Source organism: Hippoglossus stenolepis, chromosome 12 (assembly GCF_022539355.2).
Source record: "Hippoglossus stenolepis isolate QCI-W04-F060 chromosome 12, HSTE1.2, whole genome shotgun sequence".
Lineage (NCBI taxonomy): Eukaryota > Metazoa > Chordata > Actinopteri > Pleuronectiformes > Pleuronectidae > Hippoglossus > Hippoglossus stenolepis.
This window is the reverse complement of record NC_061494.1, coordinates 10161464-10179941: the sequence shown is the minus strand read 5'-3', so window position 1 is coordinate 10179941 and position 18478 is coordinate 10161464. Positions and strand designations below refer to the sequence as shown.

General features: G+C 39.5%; 2 protein-coding genes across 2 annotated transcripts; one reads left to right on the top strand and one right to left on the bottom strand.

The window, feature by feature from the left end:
- Positions 1-358: 358 nt before the first annotated feature.
- LOC118119147 (lutropin-choriogonadotropic hormone receptor) lies at positions 359-3757 on the bottom strand. Its single transcript, XM_035172862.2, is given in 11 exon segments — positions 359-494; positions 690-875; positions 1132-1206; positions 1307-1375; positions 1460-1485; positions 1487-1538; positions 1626-1700; positions 1898-1972; positions 2041-2055; positions 2057-2110; positions 3738-3757. Coding segments are annotated over 11 exon segments (783 nt in total).
- Positions 3758-4733: 976 nt separating this feature from the next.
- Positions 4734-17495, top strand: sft2d1 (SFT2 domain containing 1). Its single transcript, XM_035172692.2, has 8 exons — positions 4734-4976; positions 5682-5768; positions 6759-6841; positions 10077-10158; positions 10519-10554; positions 10651-10709; positions 13726-13755; positions 16948-17495. Exons 1-8 carry the CDS (start codon positions 4911-4913, stop codon positions 16988-16990), a joined length of 486 nt encoding a protein of 161 aa, XP_035028583.1. The 5' UTR covers positions 4734-4910; the 3' UTR covers positions 16991-17495.
- The last annotated feature ends 983 nt before the right edge of the window (positions 17496-18478 follow it).

Genomic DNA, 18478 nt, shown 5'->3' with positions numbered 1-18478 from the left:
TTTTAATTTCAAAACACCATTAAGGAGAAAAACAAAACCCATGCAGCAGAGTAAATCTGTGCAACTCCGCCACCACGTGGTCGAGTTTGGTTTGAGCTTTGCCATAGTGATCATGGCCAAAATCTGAATCTTAATTTGACATTAATTAATAACTGGTCTGAGATTAAATTGCCTTAATTTGACTATTTAGTATTTTATTTTTAAAGAAATTGCACTTTTAGCTTGATGCAAGTGAACAGCTCTTTTACTGTGTTTTATTGTATTGTTGTGTATGTGCATGTTTGTCAGTGCATGTCTGTATCTTGTCTTCTTATACTTTTGTTTCCACTGTATTACCACTTAGAGATGATGGAGATGATCACTCATTGATGTCCACCTTGCTTTTGTTGCAGCAGCCCATGGCACTCATGAGCCGATACACGTCCTTTCTGAAAGCCTTGGTGAAGATGGCGTCGAGGAAAGGGTTGGCACAGGACTTGATGGGAGGAAAGTCCCTGGAGCAATGGAAAGAAATAATGCAGACTCTTAATATGTCAGACATGCAAACACGTGTGTGGGATACTATAGTAGTCCTCATGTTGTAGATATGTTTCGAAATAAGCAGGATAGAAAATTATCTGAATAAAATCCCCACCGCCTCTCGCCAGATGTCACCTGGGATTGGCTCCCCCCAGCTCAGTGTGATTCACCTTTGTGCATCCCAGCTCAGCAGAGCGCAGCAGTGACTGGTGTAGGTGAGGTGGGCCTCTCGCAGGCTCCTCAGTCCCTGCAGAGGTTGCAGACTCTTCAAGGCGTACGCTGACTGAGCCAACAACACCAGGACCGACTCCAGCCCCTGTGGTGGTAACTTTGTGAGAGGTGTCGCTGAAACGTCCCTGAGAAATAACAGAGTGCACGCTCAAGAACATGATGCTGGAGCAGTCACATGGAGAGGGGGGTGTACACGCCTGTTTGTGAGCATTGTGCAGCACAGTCTGTCAAAATGACCTTATCCACTCATTTAGTTGACAGAATGTCTATGATTTGTACGGTCAATTTGACAAACATCTTCTCCGTTCCCGTCTCAAATAAATCAAAGTAAATAAATGTCACATTAAGTGGCCCCCGAGAGGTTTTAGGAATATAACTTACAAGACTCCAGGGCCTGTGGCTCCCTTGAAAGCGTCTCTGCGGATCACTCTGAGGTTTCGGTTGCTATTTAACACTCTAAAGAATGAAGGGGAGGGGAAGAAACATTAATGATGCAAGAGGACACATGACTGAAATCATTTATTTTTGGAAAAATAAATTAAATGTGGGAAAATACAGTTTATCTATCTTTGTCCCATTGAAGGCATAGTCATGTATTTCTCTGATCTCCTTGTTATACAGGTTCCTGGAATCAGTCACAAGGTTATAAATAAATGTGCATAATAAAATAAACAGTTATTTTCTTAAAGGCTTCTCTGGAATCACTTACATTGTAATGTATTCTTTAGTCAAACCAAATGAAAGCGTTTGGAGATATTTCCAGTAGATGCAGGTTGTCACAGATATCCCTGCAGTAGCAGACAGTTGAATGCAATGTGAGGTGTTCATGATTTTTATTTTGTATTTGTCGCGACTTAGGCAACAGATTTACTTGCAAGATGAACTCTGATTCAAGAGAATGGATAGCGGTGATGTCAGGGTAAACTGTGATCCCAGTGTTTGATATGCTCCTCTTAAAGGGACACAGAAATCATGTTTGTTTCCCCTTCAATGAAAACCAAACAGAAATGATTTGCTTTAGCTGTGTTTAATACAATGAGAAACTTTTCTTTGTGTTTGTAGAAGAGAAATATAGCGGTACGTGTTGACAAACAGATTTACACCTTTTAAATCTAAAAATGATATATAAATTCAGCTCGTCTCTCACAGGTAATGTAGCTTGGGTAGATTGTTAAAGGTCTGTCTGCCAATGTGCATCAGGCTCCTTGTGTTCTGGATTGAGCTGCAGGGCAAAAATTAAAACATCAGTCAACAATAATCATCATTTTAGTTATTTCAGGAGATACTTACATTTCAGAGACATTGGTTGTTAAACGCTAATGTCTCGATGGTTTCCAGGGTTACGCTCTGAGCAATCTCACTGAGTGCACAGCAGAAACAACAAACGTTTAGAGCATTAGAACATTTAAACAGTAAAGTGAGAGACAGTTTGCTGGTCAGTGTGCAGGGTCTTAAAACAACAGGACGTGATGGGGACGTGCACTGGAACCTAATCTTTGAATTTATTCTATGGTATACATTGGGCAATTAGCAAATGGACCAATTTTTTAAAAAGTCCTTTATTTAACCAAGTATCATTGATATTAAAATCTCTTCTATACCAGAGACTTGGCCGAAAGGAAACAATATTAGACAAATACTGTATGATCAATCTTCAGAGTAGATTTCATTAAAAAAATGTTAAAGCATCAACAGTGACCATAAGAAATAGTTGGTCACATTGAGTCTGGACTTTCAAAAACCTGGACAGCTCAGTCTGATGATTCTTAGTCCTGACAATGGTTAAGCACAGTGGCACAGCAACAACAAACAAGATAATTATCAGAAACAATACAGAAAAGGATATGAACTAATGTGTCTTCATTTAAAATGCTCCAGTGACAACAAGGCGATTTCGAACATGACAAGTCACATTACATCAGAGGGTTTGTAAAGTGGGAATAATCTGAGTTCATCCTGAAATTTGGACTTTTCCCGTTGATCTCTTGATCAACTGAATGCCCTCATTCCCACTTGAATGTGACATCTGGACTATTCATATATGTGCACTATACCTTCATGGCACAGTTTATATTTACATGGGTTTCTTAAGGTGTAGTAAAGCGGAACTGAACTAAGGTTTACTAAAACTTGACTGACATTAAGTTGAAGGGCAAAACTGTGATAATGTCCCAGACGCCTTTTATCTGAGGGACATCATCTGCTTGTAAAGTCAGGGACCATTAAGTTGTATAAAAATGCTGTTTAATTGGAGCGATACATTTTTTAGAGATGTAATATATTTCTCTCTATTGGCAGATTGAGAGGGTTAGGGTTAGGGTGAGTCCAAAAAATCCAAGGGGATAATATTTGCATATTCCAGTGTGCTGCTATCTTACTTATATTTGGCTATTGTGACTACATGTGTTCCTCGATAACTTATAAATATTTAGATGTCAGCTTCCACCTTTGTTACCATTTAATAAGGTTTTATGAAGGAAAACTGGCCCAAGAATTGAATTGATGATATGTACTTTTTTTATTTATTTTCAATGTCAAGTATCACTTGTTATTTTTCAGACTAACCAGCATCCTCCTCTACTGGCAAAGGATTTTTGTGTGTGTTTTCAGCAGCACCCTTTCCTCCTGATTGTGTTGGCTCACTCTTGTGTCAGTAAGCACTCTGTGTTTAAGGCTAATTAAAATAAAGACTTCTTCTGGCATCCACATAAAAAGCTACAAGTCAATGACTGTGTCCCTCCAGAGGACAGAGTGACATAAAGTCAAACGCCCCCCTCGCTGTATCTTGTGTGGTGCCCGTTATTCTGCTGAAATTATTCAGCCCATATCTGTCAACATAAAAAGTTATTTATTGAAGTATTTGTGAAAAAAAAAGAGTGACACTATTTGTATGGACAAAATTATGTGTGGAATAAGCTGGAACAATCCAGTAAAGCCATGAATGGTCATGTCAGGAGAACGTACTATAGTTTAGTACCCTACTGTACTGCCACTCCTGTCGTGTCATCTTCTTTCCACTGGGTGGCGACAAAGTGATGGACAAGCAGAGAGCATAAACAAGAGGTCACGGTTGGAGATTTGAGGCAGTGGCGGATCTAGAGTTTTTCTAAATCAGGGATCATGAAGGGGCCACAATTACAAACACACAGGGGCCGATTATATGTCAAGCATCTGTGCACACTTCCTGATTCAATGATGTACACTTATAAATCATTCCCAAACATAGTTTTTATGTTTTGTATTGTTTTGATCTTATATTTTTACATCTTGTTTAGTGTGTTATCAATCAATCAATCAATCAATCAATCAATCAATCAATCAACCTATCTATCTATCTATCTATCTGTCTGTCTGTCTGTCTGTCTGTCAGGAAAATGGTACATTAAAGGTTCAGTGTGTAAGATTTAGGTGAAAGGGATCTATTGGCAGAAATTGAATATAAAATAATCCTGGTGATGTTTTCACTGGTGTGTTTCATCAATATTGTATGAATTGTTGTTTTCTTTACCCTAGAATGGGACCTTTATATTTAAATACTTTATATTTACATCGGGAGTGGGTCCTCTCTACGGAGGCTGCCATGTTTTTTTTACAGTAGCCCAGACTGGACAAACTAAACACCTTTTGAGTTTTAATGACAACTGAAGGCTCCCACAGGTTCTCTCTCATGTTTTACAGGGGAGGGTGAGGTGAGGGGTTTCAGCTGCAACATGCAACTTCACCACTAGATCTCAATAAACTTAAAGAAATGTGTGAAATACTTTAAGTGTGTCCGACTGGAACATATAGATACAAAAGTAGGTGTTTATTTTTCAAATGAATTAGATTGAATAGTGTAAGACAGTCAAATCCCTAGTGCCTTTTTTGTACTTTCGTAATTGTATTATTTCCGACGGCACTGGAAGGCAGCACCACGATGACGCCGCCCCCCTGCGCTGATCTGCGGTCAGTGTGTGACGTCGCTCCGCAGAGTTAACTCAACGTGAGGGCGCGGACCCACCGATCCCGGGTCAGCTCTGACAGAAACGCGCCGTACAGGAAGTCCGAGTCGCTGTCGCTAGCTGCTGCGGTCTGAACTCGTAGATGAGCGGACGAACTGCGAGTAAAGTCACAGAACCTCGACCTGAGCCCGGTGTTTTCTGAGCTGTTTCCCTCCAGCGATGGACAAGCTTCGTCGTGTGCTGAGCGGCCGAGAGGCGAATGAGGAGCTGGGTCTCACCGCTCAGGTAGCGTCTGGATGACTGCCTGCAATGCTAATGCTAACGTCGTGCCAATGGAGACAACTTCATAAAAACTATTTCTATGTTTTGTGTCTTTAACCAGTGTTATGCTCATAGTCACTCTGTTTATCTGCCATTAATGTTATTGTTGTTTCACTTTCTTTAGTTTGTATCGGTCAGTACAGAAGTCAGTTAACCACAGTTTGACAGTTAGCTAAACAGTGCTATTTACATGTTGGTTTGAAGCTAGCTGTCACATTCTCCTGTACGTGCTTAATGAAATGTTTTTTTGCTTGTTTATTTGTAATTTCTTTACACGCGTTCACGGTGAGAAGGAGACGAGGTAAGGTGGAGACTTGGACCTTGTTGTGTTTTTTATGTGACGCGGTGCTAGTTGTTAAAGTGAAAGTCGCTCGTGTTTACGTGGTTCTGTGCAGATGCTCCGTTGCAGTTTGATTCCATAGCTTCGGAGCGCTGAGTCATCATGTATAACTATCATCAGTCCTCTGTGTGTGTGTGTGTGTGTGTGTGTGTGTGTGTGTGTGTGTGTGTGTGTGTGTGTGTGTGTGTGTGTGTGTGTGTGTCCGTCCCGAGTTCCCACTGCAGCTGGGTGTTATCAGCCTGGCTCCAGCTGACATGGTGTAAATCATGAGAAGGAAGCTCGCTGGTATTTGTGCAGGTCTTGTGACATCCTCTCATTGTTCTCACCAGGTCCTCGATGCCTCCACTCTCAGCTACAGCACCAGGGTGAAATGGTTTGTCATCTGCTTTGCTGGAGGCATCCTGTGCTCCATACTCGTGAGTGTCTCTGCCCTTTTAAAACTTTGAGCAAAAAAAGCAGCTATTTTGTTTTATGATACAATTCTTCTCCCTCCATGATAATGTTTCTGATACCTGGTTTTTGCATATCGGCCGATAGGGAAAACCAATACAATACCATTGCATTCAAATGTATAGGTTTTACCTGTATGGAAGTACAAATTGCTATCATTAGCTGCGTTCAGACATTCACTGAACTCCGGGTAATCTCCTGAAATTCTCTAGAGGGGTAGTGTGTGAGAACGCAAATGTCCGAGTGAGAGGCTCTGGACATAATCCAGAGTTTCTCCATCCAGCCGCCTCCGGAGAATGTCTGAATTAGCCTTTAATTAGCTATAACAATGCAGCCACTTCCATTAAGACAGATTCCTCTTTTATCTCATTACTTGCATATTAAGGTGATTGACACATCACTTGTGCAACATTGACACTTAAGGGCGGCTTAAAGTCACTGAAAGGTTCCGTTTGTTGTCTTACAGTTGAGAAGACAGGAAGTCGCTTGCTTATAACACCGAAGCCACCACATAGTTGTAATTCACACTGACAAACCCCCAACACAAGCTCTCTGTGGAGGCCTGCTGGTGACAGTCACAGTCAGGAGATCTCTGTCAACTAAACAACTCATAATCTAAAAAAACTCATGATGTCTCTTCGCTTCACGCGTTTTCAAACGTGACTCAGAGTGTGCCAGCACTCTCTCCTCTCTGAGAGTTATTCATTTAGTCGACATTTTTGTGGATTTTAATATAATCAAGCCATTGATTCTTAAACATAGCCCTGTGGTGTTTTAGCACTAGGGTGAGACCATTATATGTAGTTTTGTTTCAGTCACACCATAGAACAGCTAAAGGTTTGAGTTTTTTACAGCAAATAATGAAGAAATGTTTCAGGTTTCATTTGTCAGTTACCTCTCAGTGAATGTGTGGTGACATTTTTATGTGTAGCTGACAGATTCTTTTGTTTTAACAGGGCTCAGCATTGTTGTTCCTTCCCAATGGAATCAAGCTCTTCGCTGTGTTCTACACAATAGGGAATTTAGCAGCTCTTGCCAGGTAAGACAATCTGATGTTTGGCTGGTCTGAGTTCTAACTTGATGCTATTTATTTCTCACCATTGTGAAGCACTGCCAGAAACACTACAAACAATTGGATTAAAAAAAGATTAAAACACAATGTCACACCTTATTACAGTCATCCTTGGCAGGGCTACACATTTCTCCAAGTTTAACTTGTAAGCTGTTTGTAAAGAAGAAACATCAAGTAGTCATTCCTGTTATTTACTTTCTCAGCACCTTTTGTCCAGGGAGCTTGTTTCAGGAACCATGAGTTTTTCATTCTGATTTGTTGTTATTTTCATTTTATATATTTATGATAAACATTTGCGTCCACCAGCTCAGTTTAGGATAAAATCATAATCTCAATGATTGAACAAATCAGTATCAAGTATTTTTATAGCTTCAATTGAAATGGATAAACTGCCTTTGTGATCACATTTACTTAGTAAACCCAAACATAAAGACTGCTTTGTAAAAAGGTCACATAAAAAAGTGTGTTAACCCATCTAATGGTAAAACTGGCCTAGCTAACAGACTGTTGAAGTCATAGAAAATACTCATACACTGCACTTAGACTAGAAGATGGTGTAAGTGCAGCTGCCTCTTTATCTAATAGAAAGCACAGACTGTTAATCCCTACATGAATCACAGAAACTAGTTAGACAGGTTTATCTCTGAACAGGGATTGCACTATTTTGATACAAAAGGGGCAGATATTCCAATCGCATATGGAGATTACTGCACATTGTGATGCGGATTATTATTATGAGATTAATTCTGCTTAATTATATGTGGCGTGAAAGTGATTGGGATAAAGAGACGATGGTCAGAGGGGGCAGAGCTGTCTCTGTCTCTTAACTGTTTTGTTTCGCCAACAATCTCTATGAGAAGATCGTTCACTAATATAAGTATTCTGTGCAAGTATATGACCTAAATAATGTCACCTCTCTCATAGAAGCCCGCAAGGTACATTTCCTCCCAGTCACAGGGAGTCATTACAGTGCCCTTTCAAAGGTGGCTTCTAATCATTATTTTTACATTATTTTAATTAACACAAAACCAAACGTGATAATAATAAGGTTTTGATTCTGAAATCTGTCTAAAAGTTTTCTTTTTGTAAACCGACATATATATACAGCCAGGCTCTATAAGATCAGACTGTCTGCTACACTGACATTTAAACACTTTCTTATCTCTATAGCTGATGTTTTTCTAATTTTAATACAATGGTTAATTAAGATTAGACTTTTTTTCCTCACTAGATATCATCACCCGATTGGATTTTAAAACATCATCAATGATTTATTCTAGATAATCCAAGGTGTGAACCTAATCATGATGACTTTCTTGGACACGGTTAAGAGACAGTGAACCGCTGAAGAGTCTGCTTTCAGGGTGGTCTCTGTTTTCACATATCATGTGTCCAGATGGTTTGGATGCATCAAGAAACAGGGTCATCTTCTGCTCTCATAGCCCAGGTCACTGATCTAAAGCAAACTAGCGATATATTTTAGTATAAGTAGTTTAAACAAGGTTTCATATGTATGTGACTTTGTAAGTATAGCGACTATTTGTTCATCATTTTACCCAGAAGTGGAAGGTCTTGTCAAAAAATAGAAATGACTGATTTATAGATTGTCCGATAATATATGCTAATATGAGCTTTTCATACACATATTTTATACTATATTTACGTTTATTTTACAGGATAAACAATGCAGAAATTATGTGCAATTACTTTTACATTTTACAGAAAAATATTTTTATATTTTATTGTTTGTTAGTTTTTTTCATAGTTATTTCTAATAAAGTTTTGGTTGAACTATAAAATATCAATTATAGTTTATTGTCAAAAGGGTTTGATAAAGTAATCTTAGCATGTATTGCATTTGGCATTACAATATCATCTTTTATATATCGATTTTTCTACTCCCTAATATCGGTATCGGGATCAGTCCTCAAAAGTCCATATTAGTTGGGCTCTAGTTGTCATGGCAAAATAACATTAAAATTTATCTCCGACATGTATCGTTTTCTGTTGATAATATGACACCATTGCAGTTGCAATGTACGTATTTGACCAATGGGGACCCCAGACAACCATATATAGATGGCTGATTTCCTTCCCTCTAATGGCAGCAGCAGCTATGTGTGTGAGTGTACTGTATGTGTCATTAGTGTCTCTGTCGCACTCAGTTGAAAAAAAGCAGCCACCCCTCTCAGTGGACCAGTAGAATGAGCTTGCGTCAACGTACACTACTCTTGTGTCTCATCTAACAGATGTGACTCTCCGCAGGCTCCCTCTTCCCACACAGCGTCGCTCAGCCTCAGAGCTGCGTGCCTCGTCAGCGGGGAAAGCCTTTGTCTTGTTACAGTAACTTGACGTCATACATGCATCATGTAGGAGGCTTTAAATGTGTCATTGTGGTGTCTGCCATGAAATATTTACCCCATCCTAATAAGTGCAACATGTAGTGTAAAAGCCATTATGCATGCCAGACAACTCTGTCGCTCAGAAGAGATTTGATTGTGTTTGTGTCAGTGTGTGAACACATACTGTTAATTAATCTTCTGAAATCCACCTCGATGATGAGGTTCGTTTTTGACCCCAGATACTGAGTTTTGTGAACGTTGATTGTTATAGCTGACAAGGGCGATGACGTTTGTTATAATCTATCAAAACTTTGTTTACATGACAAAAAGTGGCCTAGCTTAAATACATGCAGACAATGAATTCCATAGAACTAGAAGCTTATTATCTAGTTTGACAGTCATAACTGAAAGTATAAATCTAGGAATATACAGCAATTACTTCCCTTTAAATAGCTGTTAAACTTAATTAAAATAGCTGATTAAAATAAGACTTTTTTAGTAGTGCCAACCTTGAAGCTGAAATCTTGCACATGGTACATGTTGCCATTTTGTGTGAATGCTGACAAGTTAGCTCTTACTAACCCTACACTACTGGAAATCACTTCTCAGCCGCTCTAAAAAAAAAGTACTTGGCTTTGGCAGTACTGCTGCTTTTAAGAAGTGATTTCCAGGAAAAGAAAATTGCAGTATTGTGTGGTTGAAACATATATTACTTTAAGGACGTTGTATTGAAGCGGTACATAGGTTTGTGTTATCACCGATGCCTAACCCGGCATTTTCGGCGCTATCAGAGAGGTTTCTAATGCTAGTATCGACATTGCAACATCTCACTCGCCTGCTTGTTTTTTGTTCTTCCAAAGCACCTGCTTCCTGATGGGACCACTGAATCAGCTGAAGCGCATGTTTGAACCAACACGACTGATAGCCACCATTGTTATGCTGGTAAATACTTTGTGTTTTACTGTCACTTTGAACTCTTATTATACATCAATGGATATTTATACATCTTTCAGTTTATATTGGAAAGTATCTGTGTTACAAACAGGTGACATTTTATTTACACAGAATTTGCCTTCACCTTCCCTTTTTAAAGGTCTGACTTTGTATTAAAAGGCCAGTTTCAATTAAGGGTCTGCTACTCTTTACCTTGAGGTTTTAAAGGACTGATCTCGGCACTTAGTAGTTTTCTGTCAACACATTGGCTTAGAATCGTACAATTGCTGCCAAACTTGTAGGAAATCAGATGTGAGATTGTAGACAACCTAAAACTCTACTGTAATGTTTCCTTTCTTCTTCCACCAGCTCTGCCTTGTCTTAACACTTTGTGCAGTGTTTTGGGTAAGATGATAATACATTGCTTGTTACTGTACATTTGTCATTGTTTTAATGCAGTGTGTTAAACTACCAGAATAACCGCTGTGTTTTATTTTACAGTGGCATAAACGGGGGCTGGCTATTATCTTCTGTATTATGCAGTTCTTGGCAATGACGTGGTAAGTGTTTCCCGAGTCTCTGAGCTCTCTCTCTGCTGTACTGTACTTCAGCTGGTGATTAATTGACTCATCACTCACACCTACTCGAATGCAGTAGTCTTTCCGTGATGGAGAACTTTGCTCCAGCTGCTTTGGCTCCTATTTATTGTTTGTGAGTTGAGATAATCACGCTGCTGATGCTTTAATCTGACTTACTCCTGTTGGCACGGCGCTGCTAAACTATACATGGTTCTACTTATACAGTCATTGTCACACTGCACTTCCAACCACACTTAACCTGACATTCCCCTCTGTTTCAGGGGAAATTAGTGTTTTTAACTCGGACTATACAGAGTAAATATAATACCATATACGTTTAATATGTTGATAATAAGAATCTCCTATTATAAAATATGATTTTTTTAAAAAAACATTTCCCCAGTTTCTCTGAGCAGTCACTGATATGTGCTTAAGATAAGTTTGATTGTGTGGTGTTGTGATAAGATTGGTAGGTACTGTAGGTCACGCTAGTAGCCAGAGTAGGTCATTATATTTTTAGACTTTAGATTTATTGCTAGCATCAATGTCGACCTACTTGTTCGGTGTCACATCTGTTGCCCTGGCAGGTAGAGATAGACGGGTATTCATCCTGTGCCGTAAATGCAGCTCTCTCTGTGGTAATAACCACCTCTAAAATCAAAAAGAAATGGTCCAGTGAGAATATGTATATTCAAATACAAACCTGAACTTGTATTATTATATAATTGTATAGAAGAGTGTTAAGTAAGTGCTTAAATTCTACCTAGATTAGACCAGAGCGCTTGTCACCTGTTTATTCAATTTATATTGACATTGAACGTATCGCACGAAACTTGACACTGCACTTCTCATGGTCCTTAACAATACATGGTCCAATTGTGAAGCTGATAGGACAAATAGTTCTCAAGATATGCGTTCCACTTACAGACAGACAGAGTTCTATAGTAGATAGATTAGATTGCAAGCTATATCTGTAGGGTATTGGTTTGGCAGTGGGACAAGACAACACATGACTTTTATCTCTGACTGTCCATTGTCTGACATTTCTTTTTTTTAAAAACCAATTTATTGAAAATTAAAAATCTGAATTATTGGGTATTTTCCAGTATGTCCACACTACTTTTAAACTGTTTTAAATGAGTCTTTTTGACCCACTGACTGAGACTAAAGCACGTAAAATAAAGGGGTCAGTGGGGTTAAGATGTAGCCCAGCAGTGAATAATGAGACCTGTGAGTGATGGGGCTTGTGCATGTCGGCACTTGTATGTTCATGAATTTGAGCATATTTGAACACCAGTAACAAAAGAGTTTCAGTGTGTGAATGTGCCTGGAAACACAAACAGTAGAGACTCCAAGGAAGGGACAGTTTCAGTGCATCAGTGACAACGCTGCTTTTGCACCTACATGTTGTACAGTCACTTCCGCCCAGTCTGCGTTCTCAGAGGCATCGTCATGGCAACCACAAGTCACACATCCCAGACTCATTCATAACAGACCGGGGGCATAGTGTGTTCCCACGTCTGTGTGAAGGTTGTTCTGTTATAAGCCACCGACCAACATTCAAACCTTTTTTATACAGCCTGTGTAAAGCATACAAAAACGTAATGAAATAAATAGATTCTTTTATCTCCCTTTTATCTGCCTTTATTACTGTTAAGAAGATGCAACATTTTGCTTGTATACACTGACCAGAACAAGCCAGTTTTGTGTTGAATTCTGTTTCCCCAATTGTGTTGTTGCATCCCCCTTAGTGGTTAGGATAAGGTTAAAGGAAACACCGGTCAATGGTTAAACAGACTTTGTCACAACACAAGCATGATATCTAAAATCACACAGCAGTATGTAGGCTTGTTTGGTTCAGTGTTAACAAGTAAAGGTGACATAACAAGGGCTCTTCTGAATGACTATGGAGCAGGATCTCTGTATAAAAGAGGCTAGAGGGGTGGTCAAAGTCCAGTCCTCAGGTTTAATTCTGTCAAGTGACCCTATGACACTGAGGCTCGACTGGCTGATACTGACTCGGTGTAGAGCACGGCAGACAGTAGGACATTTAATACTAAAAACATTGCTATTAATTTTTCTTGTTTATGTTACTTATGTTGTCTAGACATTCAGAACATGAACTTAAAGTGTTAACTGTACTTAATTGATTTGGCTCTGATGGAACAGATGAAGGTCCCTGTTGACCGGTGTTCGATTAAGATGTCATGCTCAGACTTGGACTGTAGTTAATAATTCAACTGCTGTACCAACATTCCTCACATATTTCAAATACATCAGGTGTCTGATCATGGGCTTTTTTTTAAAGCTAAACTTAAGTTGCGATCACACTACAGATTATCGTATGTATTAGACATGGTGTCTGTCTACAGTCATTAGTGCAAAGATTACAGAGTATCCACTTCATTCACCCTTATGTTTGGTTAATCTCCTCACTGAGCAACATCAAAGGCCCTTCAGTCCAATGATTTACTGCCTGGTGGAGCATTAAACACATTTTACACTTTGGTGTGTTGCTCATGAAATAGCAAAGTCCTCAATCTATGTTGGGGCCTTCTTTCTATGTGGAGTGTTTTTTCTCCCGCTTTTAATCTTAATCTCTCAGACGTCACATCATTACAAACCCATAATGCAGACAAGCATTATAATACCAGACTAAAAACTAATTTCAAGTAAACATCCTAGGATTTCTGATGATACCAGATATTTCATGTTGAATTACATAAAAAATGTATCCATAGTGATGGACTATCTATGTAACAGTGCAGCCCAATAATGGTGTCTTGTAAATATTTAATTGAAGTGGCTAGACCGAATGAAATATACATTTCAACTTAGAAACCAAATTAAGCAAATCTAAGGGCCACATACATTACATATTAGTGTATTTTAACAATTTTTCAGTCTGTGTTTAACCTGCTCAGCTTCATAATACAGAATAATAATACTGTAAATTGTCTATAACATTAACATCCATGTTTTGTATTTTCTCTTTCAGGTATAGCATCTCTTACATTCCATTTGCCAGGTAAGATGAGATGATTTATGTTTTGTCTGCATTTACCTCAGATAATGCACATGTCCTTTATCTCATGTTCATTTGTATTATGTTGGTTTCTGATTTAAAGGGACATTGTGTAAGAATTTGCCAACTATCAAATCCATACTCTAAACAAATAGGAGGCAGCATATAAGCAGAATATCTTTGGTCTCTTTGGTCCCTTTCCCCCCGTGCCACGGTCGGAATGGCCATCGGACCTACCAGAACAAATATTGGTGGGCTACTGCAGTGGGCGAGTGGACCATTACAAAAAATATGATACGTTTTTACCAGCCCTCTCTGTTTACACTGGATTCAGGGTGAGCCTGAGAGTCTGCCGTGTGCGTGTTCCGGGAATGGGCCCACGAACCACTCAAAACTGTTATCCTCACGTTGAGCTAATATCAGCTATCAGCTATTAGCTTGATTAAATCTAACCTCAGCATGGGGCAGTTGTTGACATGTGGGTAAACCTGCATGGATTGGGGAATATTAGGTTTCAATCTGATAATGTATATGACCTATCAGATTAGCATGCTAACTTCAGTTGTCATCTCTGCAGCACGATACATAGACGTCCTTGGCAAAACTTCAAATTTGTTATTTCTTCCCTTTCTGTTTATAATCTTAGTTGTGTATTGCAATGTTTTAAACCTCACTACTTAGTTACACAGTCTCTGTGTTGGCCTTTCGCTGAAGCCACGTCCAAGAATATAATAAAATCTTAAATAATTTATCATCCATTTATATCTTGGTCATGTGCTGTCTACAAATGCCACTGTGTCGCCTCATGCAGAAAACCCGAGGGAAAACCATGGGCGACACTTCAATGAAAACATGTTTTTATTTACCTCCCAACACTGTAGCCTCCACCATATGGCTGTAATCCCCCCCTATGACTAGTGCAGGCTCTGCGTCAAACAAATGGCAGCTTGTTGTTTCTCACTCCTCTGTGCTGAACCCCAGTGATGTTATTTGCTTTATCCATAATATCTAAAGGAAATCTTTTCTTGTGGAATAATGCTCTTTCAGCCAGATTTACCAAAAGTACCCCCATGTAGCTTTTACATTAGTTGTTGAAAGGCTTATGTTAAGCTCCATTGGCACTATACAAACATTTTGATTAGATCTAAAGTAAAATAGGTTGTGGTGCCAAAAAATACCAGAATAAAAATCAGTGTTTAAGGTTACTTGCTGTGTTTTTACTGTAGACCATACACAGTGTAGAACCCGATAGCCTTGCAAACATGCAGGTATTGGTTTTGTAATTTCTTGAGTGTACCACGGTACAGAATTTGAAATGAAAGACTATAATTGAACTCTGTACAGTGCTTACCTCCGCCAAGGGCCAACAGTCCTCATATGAGGCCACATTTAAATTCACTAGATCTCATGAACATCAGTGCCCTCAAACTGCTTGATTTCTTTTATTAATGTTCAAAAAGAAAGTGAAAAAAAAACCCCTCCCGTATCTGCACCAAAATGTTAGGGTTTCTTGCCTAACCCATATTCCTTCCGTGAAGAGGTTAACTAAAATTTTGTAGTTTGTTTTTTGCGTAATCTTGCTAACTAACTAACAGACAGACAAACATACAAACACGTATGAAAACATAACCTCCTTGGTGGAGGTAAAAAATACCCTCCTATACTCAGGTATTCCCTTCTCCAATTGTCCCATATGGACTACCACCTCAGTGTTTTCCTCAAACCAAGCATGAGGTGTGATGTTGTTTTGTCAGTCCAGCTGTAAGCTGGGTTATGACTCATTTAGTGAGAGGTCCCGAGCCCCCGTGCAGCCCCCACAAAGTGCCTTGTGTATTTGGGCAACCCTATAATCCATTCTGACAGCTGAGAGACGTACTATAACAACCCCTAGCTCCCCCTCCCCCAACACAAACGCTAACGACAACACAAAGCCGAGACAAAGACTTTTTCGCCGTTCACTCTTCAAAAACCAAATTCCTATGCAGAAATGTAAATTTCTGGGGCTGACTATTGAAATCACAGTTATTTGTTTGTTTGTCCTTTTGTTATTATATTTCTTACATTTATTTTCAACATATTATCCCCATCTCTTCTTAAGCTTCTTACTTTAATCCATTTTTCATTTAATTTGGATTTCATCATTTAGCTCTCTTTTGTGTGTCATGTTGGGACAGAGCAGCTGCATATTTAGAGCTGAGGCCTTTATTTCTCTGGGTGGCACATAAAAAAGCATTAGATACTTTCATCCCTGGCTGTCATCAGAGAAACTGTGATACCTGGCTGGTCACAACACCACATGGCCAATGGACTTGATCCTTTAATGTATTTTATCTAGTTGCCTATTTATAACCTCTCATGCCCATGCCAGACCTGAGCTACTAAAACCTGCTGCATGTGCACTTCCCACACTCCTTTCAAGCCGGTGTTTCTCTGATATCTAATCTGAAGTGGGGGAAAAGACTCAGAGACTGATCGTTTGTTCATGCCGCTTTTTTGGTGGGGGAAGCAAAAATATCATCAAACCTCCAGTGATTATATAAAAGAACAAAAAATCCTGCGTGCTGTATTGAAGGACAATGTGAGGACTCTTGTGCTGAGTGATTTAAACGTTGGAGTGACTAAACTAGAGCGTCTGAAGGAGCCAGTCTCCTGTCCGTCCACCGACCTCCCCTCCTCCGCCATCTCAGGCTGCACCCCTCCACCACCACTTCTCCTTTTAACCTTGACGGGCTTCACACCTCCTCCACAGAAATTTGACTGTGGCTGCAGGCGAAGTCTGCATAGCAACACACTGATGGCAAGAGCACACGGTGTGAAGGGAAACAAGAGAGCCGGCATCGGTCCGCGGTTGCCATGACGATTGCTCCTATTGCATCATCCCTCAGCACAGACTACCTGGAGAGGGAGAGCCCCCCATCACTCGGAACATGTGGTGCTTCCCCCGCCAAAACACTCACTTATTCATGACGAGCCCCACCCAAATCATCGTAACAAAAGGGGGAATGTGGCTTTTTTGTCTCTTTTAATTTTACATGCATGACCACATTTAGCCTCCACTGGATATAGTTTTTTCCTGGATAATTTTAGATTAATACTCCCCTACCTTCCTTTTTCTTATATTTCCTGATTTCATTGTTGATAATGCTGGTTGTTATTTCTACTAGACATTTTCTCCACTTTTTCTTTTTCCAACAGGGATGCTGTGATGAAATGCTTCACAACCTGTCTGGGTTCATGATTTCCTTCTGAAGACTGGTCCTAATATGCAAACTGCAAGAACAGTGGCTCCATGTAATCCTGTAAAATCCATCTTGTTTATACACTTTATCTCCAAATTTTTACTGTGGCTGTTTCATACTGTGAATTTTTGCTTTGTTTTAGGTCTATCAACCATATATAACAATTATTAGATGATTATCAGTCTTCTGCCTTTGATGTGAGAGAAATGAGTGCCTTTAATGCTTAATATATTTAAAGATATTCCTATATTTTCTGAGGATTTTATACCATTTAAATGCAGGGAAATGATTTAGATTTTGCGATACATTGTAATCTACAACGCAAGTGCCTTAACATTGTGTGTACACAGATCTGTTGACATATTGACCAAACCATACTTATTTGCATCTTTTACAGTGTGAACCTCTGTTTCATTTTGGATTTTTAAAGGGTGTAATAACTCACACACAAGCATCATTAAAGCTCATTGTCTTTCTGTTTCCTCTGAGACACTGATGTATAAATAGGCTCTCACGTGTCATTCCTTGTTTATATATGATCATTTTCCCTGAGGCTCTGCTCCACTGATGATGCACTGGACTGTATGATATCTACTGCTCATTTAATGGGGGTTTTTTTCAGCTAAAGAGATTAAAAAAATGCAGCTCCTGTCTAATCTGTTAGTCTTCAATATGCATTTTAACACACCTGCCCCCCATCCCCACCCCCCACCCAGCAAATTACATTAAAATAGCTCCTCATTTTAAAATTTGATTTCCTGCCAGATGCAGCGATGACCCAGTTAATTACGCTTTTCTGAGCATTGTGATCTTGACATGACCTAATAACCCAGTATAGCTTGTATCGGGTCCCCCACATTACTCCGGCACTATGGCGTATAGCCTTTGAGGATGCGGTTGTCATGACAACCTCTCCTACGGAAGATTCATAACCTTTGTCTACCCCCCAGTCTGTGGTGCAGATGTTCACATTATCCTGATGAGAAGGAATGCTTCGTTTTATGTCTTGGACTGGCACTCGGTCGAAAATATAAAGCCACATTTTTGGTTTTCACTGGGGGGAAAAATTAAAACCATTTTTTACATCAGTCTCTGCATAATAAAACTCTAATGCATCCTGTCAAACCGGTGCATCAGCTGCAGAATTTGCCCTGAAACATGCCTCAAGGGTTTCTTTGTACTCCATGTGACTAAACAACTGCATTTTTCTTCCTGTTGTGCAGCCCCCACACAGCTTCTTTAGACGCTTGTATAATGTGGTGGGGGATTAACACGGACAAAATCTCCCTTCGGTACTACTCGTTAAACTAACTTGGCAGAGACCCGGCAAATCCCTCTCGTAGTAATCTTAGGGATAAAATAATTCAGTTGAATGGAGGGACTGCTGTTGTTTTTGTGATCTGTTTTCTTAACCCACCATTTTTGGATTACGCCAAAGTTTTGAGGATGAAGGGGACGTCTGGCCTGACCTTGGCAATCTGTCAGTG